The sequence below is a fragment of the Vipera berus genome, assembly GCF_964194415.1.
Source record: "Vipera berus genome assembly, chromosome: 5".
Lineage (NCBI taxonomy): Eukaryota > Metazoa > Chordata > Lepidosauria > Squamata > Viperidae > Vipera > Vipera berus.
The window spans coordinates 2,964,555-2,977,693 of record NC_138207.1 but is presented as its reverse complement, the minus strand read 5'-3'; the positions used below and the strand labels follow the sequence as shown (position 1 = coordinate 2,977,693).

The following is a 13,139-nucleotide window of genomic DNA, read 5'->3' as shown; positions in this document are numbered from 1 at the left end:
GCTCCAGGTTTCCCCAAGTTGATCAGACTTTGATCCCCCAGCATCCTGCAAATTTGGGTGGAACCCTTGGTGCTCTCTGAGCGGCACTGTTTCTTGCAAACATTTTGTTAACCCACCTAGGGAACATCATCAGTGCTAGAAGGGAGTGGGGTGCACAGAGAGGAGGAGGAGGAGAGGAGGAGGAGGAGGAGGAGGAGGAGGAGGAGGAGGAAGAAGAAGAGGAGGAGGAGGACCACCACTACCACTGGGGTAGTGTTCTTTGAGTTTTGCTTTTCATGCAGATGTTTCATGACCCAACTAGGGAACATCATCAGTGCTAGAAAGGAGGGGAGGGAGGTTGTGGGAGAGGAAGAGGAGGGAGGAAGAGTGTGGGAACCTGGCTGCTCTCTGAGCTTTGTGGCATTCTTGCAGGTGTTTCATGACCCAGCTGAGCAAACCCTTCAGTGAAAGAAGGCAGGGAATAAGACTAGACCAAAGAGTCAAGCAGAAAACTGGACAGGTACTCATCTACCATGATAGGTAACCTGCGGTGTACAAACAAAGAACAAACGCCACTCCCTTCTAGAGTCTAGCCTGATGATGCTACCTAGTTGGGTCATGAAACGTCTGCGAGGAGGAAAGCCAGCTCAGAGAGCACCAAGGACCTTCCTCCTCCTCTTTCTCTCCTCCTTCCTTCTCCTCCTCCTCCTCCTCCTCCTCTTCTCTTCTTTTCCTCTTCTTCCTCCTCCTTTCCTCCTCCTCCTCCTCCTCTTTCTCCATCTCTTCTTTTTCCTCCTCCTCCTCCTCCTCCCTCCACCTCCTCCTCCTTTTCTCTTCTAGCCCTTATGATGTTCCCTAGTTGGGTCATGAAATGCTTGCAAGAAAACAGCTCAGAGAACCACAGTCTTCCTCTTCCCTCTACCTCCTCCCCCTCCTCTTCCTCCTCCTCTTCCTCCTTCTCTTCTTTTCTCCTCCTCCTGCTCCTCCTCCTCCCCCTCTCCCTTGTAGTACTGGTGACGTTCTCAAGTTGGGTCATGAAACGTCTGCTGTAAAACAACCAACTTCAGAGAGCACCAAGGATGCCACAGCTCCTCCTCCTCCTCCTCCTCCTCCCCACACACCCAACTCCCTTCTAGCACTAGCTGAGTTATGAAATGTCTGCAAGAAAACCACCAAGAGTGTATCCGGGACCCCTTCCTCCCCTCCTCTCCCTTGTAGTACCGGTGATGTTCCCTAGTTGGGTGGTGAAAACGTCTGCAAGCTCAGAGTGGAATCCAGAAACCCTCTTCAAATTCTCCCAATCATCCTGGGAAAGGGAAGGGCTGATGGGGTCTGGGGTCCTTCTATTTTTCCTAAAGAGGCAGAAGGATGCTCCCACTGGGTACCATTCTCCCCCCACCCCCGCCCCCGCCCCTCCAGGGCCCGGATGCCCCTTACATCGGCTGTGTCATACAAGCCTTCGGTGCTTAAAACGAGGCCAGGAAAGTGCCGGCGACCTTAAGGAAGGCATATTGGAAAGCGCCCAGCATCATGACTCGGAGTTTCCTTCTGCAGGGAATAAAAGGAGAAGATCCTTCAACCTCTAGCAATCGGAGAGGAGGCTACGAGGAGCGGCTGGCTGCCCTCTCTTCTGGGTCTAGCAGCCTGACACGGAAAACAGGCCATTTGCCTGCCTTGGCCCCCTCCCCGCTGCCCCCACGTAACCCAGAAGCCCGTGCGCCACCACCTCCGTTGGCCTACTGCACCTGCTCCTCCCTCCCGCCAGCCCCTGCCATCGCCCATTGCACTACAACGCCCTGCAACCCCGTGGCTTCTGCTTGCCACCGGACTGCCTGGCAGCTATTTGTCCCATGCAGCCAAAGGCCCGGGTCAAACCGTGTCTGGGACGAATGGGCAGGGAGGAGGGCAGGGACCCATCGGGCACAAAAGAAGAAGGGGCCAAGCTATTCTCCAATTCTCCAAAGCACCAGAGGGCAGGACAAGAGACAATATAATAGAAATATTCTATTCTATTCTATTCTATTCTATTCTATTCTATTCTATTCTATTCTATTCTATTCTATTCTATTCTATTCTATTCTATTCTATTCTATTCTATTCTATTCTATTCTATTCTATTCTGTGTTCTGTTCTGTTCTGTTCCTTTCTATTCTATTCTATTCTATTCTAATTATTTCTGTTCTATTCTATTCTACTCTATTCTATTCTATTCCTCATTATTCTCTTCTACTCTACTCTACACTACACTACACTACACTACACTACACTACACTACACTATACTATACTATACTATACTATACTATTCTAATTATTTCTGTTCTGTTCTATTCTACTCTATTCTATTCCTTTCTTATTCTATTCTATATTATTATTCTATTCTATTCTATTCTAATTATTTCTGTTCTATTCTATTCTATATTATTATTCTATTCTATTCTACTCTACTCTACTTTATTCTATTCTATATTATTCTATTCTATTCTATTCTATTCTATTCTATTCTATATTATTATTCTATTCTATTCTACTCTATACTATTCTATATTATTCTATTCTATTCTATTCTATTCTATTCTATTCTATTCTATTCTATTCTATTCTATTCTATTCTATTATTTATTTCTGTTCTATTCTATTCTACTCTGCTCTACTCTACTCTACTCTACTCTACTCTATTCCTTTCTTATTCTATTCTATATTATTATTCTATTCCATTCCATTCCATTCCATTCCATTCCATTCCATTCCATTCCATTCCATTCCATTCCATTCCATTCTATTCTATTCTATTCTATTCTATTCTATTCTATTCTATTCTATTCTATTCTATTCTATTCTATTCTATTCTATTCTATTCTATTCTATTCTACTCCAGTCCAGTTCAGTCCAGTCCAGTCCAGTCCAGTCCAGTCCAGTCTAGCCTACTCGCTGGAGGAAGGCCGGTGGAGGAGGAAAGCTGGGTGTAAATGTTCTAAGGAGGATGGCTGGGGGCGAAGTAGGGAGAGGCCAAGGATCCGGGCCTAAACGTCCCATCCGCTCTCTTCTCATCTACCTCAAAGTCAACGGAGATCCTTGCAAAGTGCTCTTCGCTCCCCCTGCCCCTTGCACAGCCCCTCCCCCAGCCCCAATTCCACGAGTGTTTGCCCCCCTCCCATCAGGGATCCAGCTAGTCCTTGACATATGACCACAGGTTAGCCCGAAGTTCTGCTGCTAAGCGAGACGGTTGTTAAATGGGTTTGGCCACATTCTACGACCTTTCTGGCCGCCGTCGTTAAGGGGAATCCCCACAGTTGCTAAGTGAGTAACAGGGTCGTTAAGCGAATCCGGCTTCCTCACTGACTTTGCTTGTCGGAAGGACCCAAACGGTGTCTTAATTTTGATCACGTGACCGTGAGGGGATGCTGCAACGGCCGTGTGAAAAACGGTCCTAAGTCACTTTTTTTCCAGTGCCATTGCAACTTGGAATGGTCACTAAATGAAGTGTTGTAAGGCGAGGACTACTTTTACCGTACGATCTTGCTAGCAACACCTGGGATTCTCCAATTTGGGCTTGTCAAGGATTTTTTTTTTTTCCTCACCATCCATAACAACTTGACGACTCTTGTCTCTACCCTAGAAACTCCAGACCTGTGCAGGGAATCTTCGACTTACGACCATTCATATTGTTCGGTTAGAACAATACTAAAAAAAAAAGCGACTTAGGACCGTTTCTCATGCTTGCGACCGTTGCAGCATTCCCCGACATCGTATGATCCAAATTCAGACCCTTGGCCGACTGGCTCCTACTTATGACGGTCGCTGTGTCCCTGCGGTCCCCTGATCCCCTTTTGCGACCTCCTGCCTTCCCCGTCGACTCTGCTTAACAACTCTGTTAGTAACTGAACACCTGCAGTGATTTGCTTAACGGCCGTCGCAAGGAAGGTGGCAAAATGGGGCAACGCTCACTTAACAAACTGTCTCGCTTAGCACCGGAAATTTGGGGCTCGGTTGCCGTCGTAAGTCGAAGACCACCTGTACTGGGCCGAGGCCCATAGAGGACAACCAGAAACAACGGTTTCCCGCCCCCCCCAAAAAAATCCCTGAAAGGCTTCCTTTACGACAGGCCTGCAAAACCCGTGGTCACCAACAGGGGTCCCCAAAACCGCCCCGCTCTGCTGCCCTCTAGTGACTGAGCAGATTCCTGCAGCCCAGAGGCAGCTGCCCCTTTCCACTCACTTGGTCATGGTGATGGGGGGGCAACAGAGACAGCAACAGCAGCAAGGCCCCGTCCTGATCAGCATGGGGGTGTCCTTCAAGGCCTTCAGCACGCCTTTCTTACCTCCGAAGCCTTCCACCATGACCAGCATCATCAGGTAAAAGCAGACGGCAAAGTACCTGCATGGGGAGAAGCCGAGCCGGACCCGTCATTACGGAGGGAGAGTGGAGCAGAGGAACAGAAGAACAGAGTTGGAAGGGACCTTGGAGGTCATCTAGTCCAACCCCCTGCCCAGGCAGGAAACCCTATACCATTTCAGACAAATGGCTGTCCAGTCTCTTTTTAAAAACTTCCAGTGTTGGAGCATCCGCAGCTTCTGGAGGCAAAGAGTTCCACTGGTTAACTGTTCTAGCTGTCAGGAAGTTTCTCCTTAGTTCCAGGTTGCTTCTCTCCTTGACTAGTTTCCATCCGTTGCTTCTTGTCCTGCTTTCAGGTGCTTTGGAGAATAGCTTGACTCCCTCTTCTTTGGGGCAGCCCTTGAGATATTGGAAGGCTGCTCTCCTGTCCCCCCTCGTCCTTCTCGTCGTTAAACTTGTTGTTGTTGTTAGCTGCGAAGTCGTGTCCGACCCATCGCGACCCTATGGACAACGTTCCTCCAGGCCTTCCTATCCTCTACCATCTTCTGGAGTCCCTTTAAGCTCACGCTCACGCTAAACTAGACCTACCCAATTCCAGCAACCGTTCCTTATATGTTTTAGCCTCCAGTCCCCTGATCATCTTTGTTGCTCTTCTCTGCACTCTTTCCAGCGTCTCAACATCTTTCTTATATCTTGTATAAATTTCAGGCGTGGTGGAGAATGGTTGCTTCCCTCAAGCCTGCAGTTCAACAAACTTTTGAAAGAACAATTAATCAATGGAAGAGCTTGCCTTCTGGAGTTAAGGATGCGTCATCACTGGAGACTTTCAAGAAAAATTGGACCACCATTTGTCTGGGATGGTATAAGGCTCCTGGCTTCAGCAGGAGGTTGGACTAGAAGACCTCCAAGGTCCCTTCCAGCCCTAGGATTCCATGATCTTGGGCGAGGGCTTGGAGTACAAGACCTCCAAGGTCCCTTCCAGCCCTAGGATTCCATGATCTTGGGCGGGGGCTTGGAGTACAAGACCTCCAAGGTCCCTTCCAGCCCTAGGATTCCATGATCTTGGGCGGGGTCTTGGAGTACAAGACCTCCAAGGTCCCTTCCAGCCCTAGGATTCCATGATCTTGGGCGGGGTCTTGGAGTACAAAACCTCCAAGGTCCCTTCCAGCCCTAGGATTCCATGATCTTGGGCGGGGTCTTGGAGTACAAGACCTCCAAGGTCCCTTCCAGCCCTAGGATTCCATGATCTTGGGCGAGGGCTTGGAGTACAAGACCTCCAAGGTCCCTTCCAGCCCTAGGATTCCATGATCTTGGGCGAGGGCTTGGAGTACAAGACCTCCAAGGTCCCTTCCAGCCCTAGGATTCCATGATCTTGGGCGAGGGCTTGGAGTACAAGACCTCCAAGGTCCCTTCCAGCCCTAGGATTCCATGATCTTGGGCGAGGGCTTGGAGTACAAGACCTCCAAGGTCCCTTCCAGCCCTAGGATTCCATGATCTTGGGCGAGGGCTTGGAGTACAAGACCTCCAAGGTCCCTTCCAGCCCTAGGATTCCATGATCTTGGGCGGGGTCTTGGAGTACAAGACCTCCAAGGTCCCTTCCAGCCCTAGGATTCCATGATCTTGGGCGGGGTCTTGGAGTACAAGACCTCCAAGGTCCCTTCCAGCCCTAGGATTCCATGATCTTGGGCGGTGTCTTGGAGTACAAGACCTCCAAGGTCCCTTCCAGCCCTAGGATTCCATGATCTTGGGCGAGGGCTTGGAGTACAAGACCTCCAAGGTCCCTTCCAGCCCTAGGATTCCATGATCTTGGGCGAGGGCTTGGAGTACAAGACCTCCAAGGTCCCTTCCAGCCCTAGGATTCCATGATCTTGGGCGAGGGCTTGGAGTACAAGACCTCCAAGGTCCCTTCCAGCCCTAGGATTCCATGATCTTGGGCGAGGGCTTGGAGTACAAGACCTCCAAGGTCCCTTCCAGCCCTAGGATTCCATGATCTTGGGCGAGGGCTTGGAGTACAAGACCTCCAAGGTCCCTTCCAGCCCTAGGATTCCATGATCTTGGGCGAGGGCTTGGAGTACAAGACCTCCAAGGTCCCTTCCAGCCCTAGGATTCCATGATCTTGGGCGAGGGCTTGGAGTACAAGACCTCCAAGGTCCCTTCCAGCCCTAGGATTCCATGATCTTGGGCGAGGGCTTGGAGTACAAGACCTCCAAGGTCCCTTCCAGCCCTAGGATTCCATGATCTTGGGCGGGGTCTTGGAGTACAAGACCTCCAAGGTCCCTTCCAGCCCTAGGATTCCATGATCTTGGGCGGGGTCTTGGAGTACAAGACCTCCAAGGTCCCTTCCAGCCCTAGGATTCCATGATCTTGGGCGGGGTCTTGGAGTACAAGACCTCCAAGGTCCCTTCCAGCCCTAGGATTCCATGATCTTGGGCGAGGGCTTGGAGTACAAGACCTCCAAGGTCCCTTCCAGCCCTAGGATTCCATGATCTTGGGCGAGGGCTTGGAGTACAAGACCTCCAAGGTCCCTTCCAGCCCTAGGATTCCATGATCTTGGGCGAGGGCTTGGAGTACAAGACCTCCAAGGTCCCTTCCAGCCCTAGGATTCCATGATCTTGGACGGGGGCTTGGAGTACAAGACCTCCAAGGTCCCTTCCAGCCCTAGGATTCCATGAACTTGGGGGGGGGCTTGGAGTACAAGACCTCCAAGGTCCCTTCCAGCCCTAGGATTCCATGATCTTGGGCGAGGGCTTGGAGTACAAGACCTCCAAGGTCCCTTCCAGCCCTAGGATTCCATGAACTTGGGGGGGGGCTTGGAGTACAAGACCTCCAAGGTCCCTTCCAGCCCTAGGATTCCATGAACCTGGGCGAGGGCTTGGAGTACAAGACCTCCAAGGTCCCTTCCAGCCCTAGGATTCCATGATCTTGGGCGGGGGCTTGGAGTACAAGACCTCCAAGGTCCCTTCCAGCCCTAGGATTCCATGATCTTGGGCGGGGGCTTGGAGTACAAGACCTCCAAGGTCCCTTCCAGCCCTAGGATTCCATGATCTTGGGCGGGGGCTTGGAGTACAAGACCTCCAAGGTCCCTTCCAGCCCTAGGATTGCATGATCTTGGGCGAGGGCTTGGAGTACAAGACCTCCAAGGTCCCTTCCAGCCCTAGGATTCCATGAACTTGGGGGGGGCTTGGAGTACAAGACCTCCAAGGTCCCTTCCAGCCCTAGGATTCCATGATCTTGGGCGAGGGCTTGGAGTACAAGACCTCCAAGGTCCCTTCCAGCCCTAGGATTCCATGATCTTGGACGGGGGCTTGGAGTACAAGACCTCCAAGGTCCCTTCCAGCCCTAGGATTCCATGAACTTGGGGGGGGGCTTGGAGTACAAGACCTCCAAGGTCCCTTCCAGCCCTAGGATTCCATGATCTTGGGCGAGGGCTTGGAGTACAAGACCTCCAAGGTCCCTTCCAGCCCTAGGATTCCATGATCTTGGGCGAGGGCTTGGAGTACAAGACCTCCAAGGTCCCTTCCAGCCCTAGGATTCCATGAACCTGGGGGGGGGGGCTTGGAGTACAAGACCTCCAAGGTCCCTTCCAGCCCTAGGATTCTAACGTTCTACTACCCCGTCCTTCCTCTCAATGGCCTTCAGCCATCTCTCCATCCACGTTCCTCAGAAAGAGCCCACCAGTCCATCCCCATCCCCATCCCTGCCGTTCCGTGTCAGTTCCGCTCAGCTCCAGAAGATCACCCCAGAGGAAAACTCACGAGCCAATTGCCATCTCCACATACATCATGGCCCGGGGCACCCACAGTCCAAGCAGGCAGAAGATCGAGACGGCCTAGCAGAGGAAGGAAAGAAAGCAGAAGAACGTGGGACCCGGGGCCTGGGGTCACAGACCCCCATGCAGAAAGCATCCAAGGCCAGGTTCAGGTTTCGGAAGTGTTGTGGGGGATGGCTTGCAAGCCAAAAAGTTAAACACACACACACACACACACACACACACACACACACAAAACGGTCAGCATCTCCAGTTGGGTTCCCACCAGGAATGGACTAGATCAGGGCTTTTCAACCAGTGGTACGGGTACCACCTGTGGTAGATGGGCGCCTGGCAGGTGGTACGCGACCATCCTAGAAAAGTGGTAGCGGGGGAGGGGGATGAGCTGAACCGGTGGTAGCACCGCCCAAGCCTGAGCGAGAGACGGCTGGAGTTGCAGGGCTGTCGGGGCTCAGCGGAAGCGCCAGGATCAGCGCCAGGATCCAGCTGGAGCTCGGCGCTGATCCTGGCACTTCCGCTGGGCCCAGAAGGCAGGTGTCTTGCTCAGCTGGGGCTCGGGGGGCCCTTTTTTCAGTGCCGTTGTAACTTCGAACAGTCACCAAGCGAACTGTTGTAAGTCGAGGACTACCTGTACTTTACCACTTTTTTTCCTTTTTTTTTTTTTTTTTTTGGTCCTCAACTGTTTGACCCCTTGCTAGGCGACTGGCGGTGCTCGGAGGTTGCCGTATCCTAAAAGTGGCACAATGGGTGAAAAGGTTGAAAAGGCCTGGACTATAAGTTCTTGCCTCCTGCGTACCAACAATGAGAGTTTTGGCTTGCAATGGCAATTCTGGCAGCTAACCTGGATTAAAATGGGAGATGTTAATATTTAGGGGCTGAAACGTGTTTTTTTGTTGTTGTTGTTGTTTAAGCCCAGAACACCCAGAACAGATAATGTTCAGGATCAGCTCAGACACTCCTTGCTTCCCTGAATATTATGGAGGAAAGGGAGAGAAGAAACCCCGCCAGACTTGCAAGATGCAGATGTCAATTTGATCTTCTACTGGCTAAAGCTAAAAACTGGGAGACAGTGAGTTCTAGTCTTTAATTTAATTTAATTTAATAATTTGATTTCTATACCGCCCTTCTCCCGAAGGACTCAGGGCGGTGAACAGGGCAATACACAATAAAAATCGAATACAAAAATTAAAAAGCCATTAAACATCATGCCCATAAAATCAATACATATTAAAGTTTGAAACTAATTTTAAAAACCCAACCCCATCCCGTCAGACCAGGCCAGCTTGTTCAAAAAAGAATGTTTTGAGATCACGCCGGAAGGAGCGAAGGTTAGGCAAGCAAGCCAGCGGGGTGACTTTGGGCCAATCACCGAGAGACGGTGAGTTCTAATCCCGCCTTAGGCATAAAAGTTGGCTGGGTGATTTTGGGCCAATCACCAGGAGACGGGGAGTTCTAGTTTCCGTTTTAGGCATAAAAGTTGGCTGGGTGGCTTTGGGCCAATCACCGGGAGATGTTGAGTTCTAGTCCTGCCTTAGGCGTGAGAGCTGGCTGGGTGATTTTGGGCCAATGGGTCTCTCTCAGTCCAACCCATTTCACAAAGTCATTGTGTAGAAAATAAATATCATGGCCAATCTCAATAAAAATAGCTTTAGACTTTATGGAGAGTCAATGTCCCGGTCTGATCCACCTGGTGTAGCTGACACACACAAATGTCACCGGCAAAAGCAGAGATGGGAGATGCTCCAGGAAAACCTGACGACACCTTCTGGTATTGATGATGTTACCTATTTGGGTAATGAAATGTCTGCAAGAAAACCACCCAGCTCAGAGAGCATCAAGGACCCCAGAGTTGTTGTTGTTGTCGTCATCGTTGTCATTGTCGTCATCGTCCTCCTCCTCCTCCTCCTCTCCACAAACCCCCCTCCCTTCTGGCACTGATGATGTTACCTATTTGGGTAATGAAATGTCTGCAAGAAAACCACCCAGCTCAGAGAGCACCAAGGACCCCACAATCCTCTTTCTTTCTTTCTTTCTTTCTTTCTTTCTTTTTCTTTCTTTCTTTCTTTCTTTCTTTCTTTCTTTCTTTCTTTCTTTCTTTCTTTCTTTTTCTTCCTTCCTTCCTTCCTTCCTTCTTTCTTTCTTTCTTTCTTTCTTTCTTTCTTTCTTTCTTTCTTTCTTTCTTTCTTTCTTTCTTTCTTTCTTTCTCTTTCTCTTTTCTTTTTCTTCTTTCTTTCTTTCTTCTTCCCTTCCTCCTTTCTTATCTCCTCCCTCCCTCCGTTTCTTATTTCCTTCCTTCCTCCCTCCCTCCCAACCTCCCTCTACCCTTTTCTTCTTTTTTTCTTTCTCTTTCTCTTTCTTTTTCTTTCTTTCTCTTCTTTTCCCTCCTCCTCTCTGCAAGCACCCCTCCCTTCTGGCACTGATGATGTTACCTATTTGGGTCATGAAACGTCTGCAAGAAAACCACCCAGCTCAGAGAGCACCCAGGACCCCAGAGTCGTCGTCGTCGTCGTCCTCCTCCTCCTCCTCCTCCTCCTCCTCCTCCTCCTCCTCCTCTCCACAAACCCCCCCCCTCCCTTCTGGCACTGATGATGTTACCTTCCTTTCTACCCACAGCTACCCAGATTGGTCTTTACTTTTTCCCCCAGAGAGCCGGGCTGGGGACCCACCGTGGGCGCTGAGCTGCTCCAGATCAGGGTTTTCATCTTGACGAAGCAGCGGATCTTCTTGGAGAGATAGAAGGCGTCCTCGGCAAAAATGACCACGGAAACCAGGGTCAGGAAGGTAGCCATGCCGATGATGGCCAGATCCACAAAGGTCTGCTCTGCAACCACCAATATATTTGACCTTTAGCGGTGGGAAAGGCCGCACTCCCCAAGAGAGAGCTGAACGGGCTTGCACGCAACGGCAAGCTAGGAAGAACTAACCACAGTCGGTCCTAGTTCGATAGAAGAAGCTACAGTTTGGTTAGTGATCGTTCAAAGTTAAAGTGGCACAGAAAAAAAAAGAGGCTTATGGCCAGTGGTGGGATTCAGCTGGTTCGCACCGGTTCGGGAGAACCGATAGCTAAATTTACCGAATTCGGAGAACCAGCTGGCTTCCAGAAGTCCAGTCTAGGCTTCAGAAGCCTGGAGGAGGCCTCCCAGGCCTAGAACAGCCCACCGGAAGTGCATGGATACCATTTCCGGAACTCCGTTCTAGGCCTGGGAGGCCTGGAGGAGGCATAGGAGGCCTGCAGGAAGACTCGCAGGCCTAAAATGGCCCACCCAAAGTGTGTGGATGCCACTTCCGGAAGTGCATTCTAGGCCTCGAAGGCCTGGAGGAGGCATAGGAGGCCCTGGAGGAGGCCTCCCAGGCCTAGAACAGCCCACCGGAAGTTTGTGAATGCCACTTCCGGAAGTCCGTTCTAGGCCTCGGAGGCCTGGAGAAAGCGTCGGAGGCCTGGAGGAAGCCTCCCAGGCCTAAAATGGCCTACTGGAAGTGTGTTGATGCCACTTTCGGAAGTCTGTTCTAGGCCTCGGAGGCCTGGAGGACGCCTCCCAGGCCTAGAATGGCCTACTGGAAGTGTGTTGATGCCACTTCCGGAAGTCCGTTCTAGGCCTCGGAGGCCTGGAGGACACATCCCAAGCCTAGAATGGCCTACCGGAAGTGCATGATGCCACTTCCGGAAGTCCGTTCTAGGCCTCGGAGGCCTGGAGAAAGCGTCGGAGGCCTGCAGGAAGCCTCCCAGGCCTAAAATGGCCTACTGGAAGTGTGTTGATGCCACTTCTGGAAGTCTGTTCTAGGCCTCAGAGGCCTGGAGGATGCCTCCCAAGCCTAGAATGGCCCACCGGAAGTGCATGATGCCACTTCCGGAAGTCCGTTCTAGGCATCGGAGGTCCAGGCCTACATCAAATAGGATAACTGGTTGTTCAGGTATTTATTTAAATTCCACCACTGCTTATGACCGTTTTTCACACTCAGGACCGTTGCAGCATCCCCATGGTCACGCGATCAAAATTCAGACGCTGGGCCACTGATCCGTATTTATGACGGTCGCACAGTGTCCTGGGGTCACGTGATCAGATTTTTGCGACCTTCCGACAAGCAAAGTCAACGGGGGAAAGCCAGATTCACTTAACAACCGGGTGACTAACTTAACCTCTGCAGCGATTCACTTAACAACCGTGGCAAGGAAGGTCGTAAAATGCAACAAAGCCAATGTCTCGCTTAGCGGTGGAAATTTTGGGGCTCAATTTTGGTCGTGAAGTCGAGGACTCCCTGTAGCATTGCCATTCCAAAAGGCCACTAAATAAACAGTTGTAAATTGAGGACCCACTGCACAAGGCTCCCCATGTTGTGGCCTCCGCCATGGTTGTGTCTCGCACACTTACGTTGCAGCAGCTGCAGCGCAGAAGGCGGGTGGGAGAAACACGCAACGGGGACACTGAAGTTGTCGATCAGCAGATGGATCATATCCAGGGATAAACTGCCAAAAAAAAAAGAGAGAGAGAGAGAAAAAAAAAACACAGTTCAAATGACATATATCACCATCTCCATCCTCTCTGGCATTTGTTCGTCCTGTTCAGACAAATAAAACAAACTTGTTTCTTTGGTTAGCTCGTTTAGAATCATCTTTATTCATCCCAACATTTGTATCCACCCGAACGTGCAAGCATTGATTTGTGGATTATTTTAGGCAAGCAACTGCTTGTGAATTGACCTCTTTTCCAGATACACACATTGCAAAGAATCACAGCCACGAACCAGGGTGCTAAGCCCCCAGGGGGCACACCAAGCTCACCAGGGTTAACTCTGGCTAGCATCCTGTGTGAAAGCATCTGAGCTGTTTAGTGGCATGACGTAAATGGAGACGGGGTGGTGGTGGTTGGTGTCCTCTGAGCTTGGTTGTTTTCTTACTCATGTATAAAATGAGAGCAATCCCACCCACACTTTCTAGCCCTGATGATGTTACCTACTTGGGTCACGAAACGTCTGCAAGAAAACAACCAAACTCAGAGAGTACCAAGGACCCCACAGTTCTTCCTCCTCCTCCTCCTCCTCCTCCTCCTCCTCCTCCT

General features: G+C 50.7%; 1 protein-coding gene across 1 annotated transcript in view; it reads right to left on the bottom strand.

Moving 5' to 3' along the window:
- Window positions 1-12,872, bottom strand: part of LOC308669326 (organic solute transporter subunit alpha-like) — a gene marked incomplete at its 3' end in the record, with an annotated part of 13,462 nt that extends 590 nt beyond the window's left edge. Inside the window, 6 exon segments of the mRNA XM_081329962.1 lie at window positions 1,417-1,460; window positions 1,463-1,527; window positions 4,197-4,355; window positions 8,069-8,142; window positions 10,749-10,903; window positions 12,453-12,872. Coding sequence (XP_081186088.1) covers window positions 1,417-1,460; window positions 1,463-1,527; window positions 4,197-4,355; window positions 8,069-8,142; window positions 10,749-10,903; window positions 12,453-12,534 — 579 coding nt within the window. The 5' untranslated portion in view covers window positions 12,535-12,872.
- Between the last annotated feature and the right edge of the window lie 267 nt (window positions 12,873-13,139).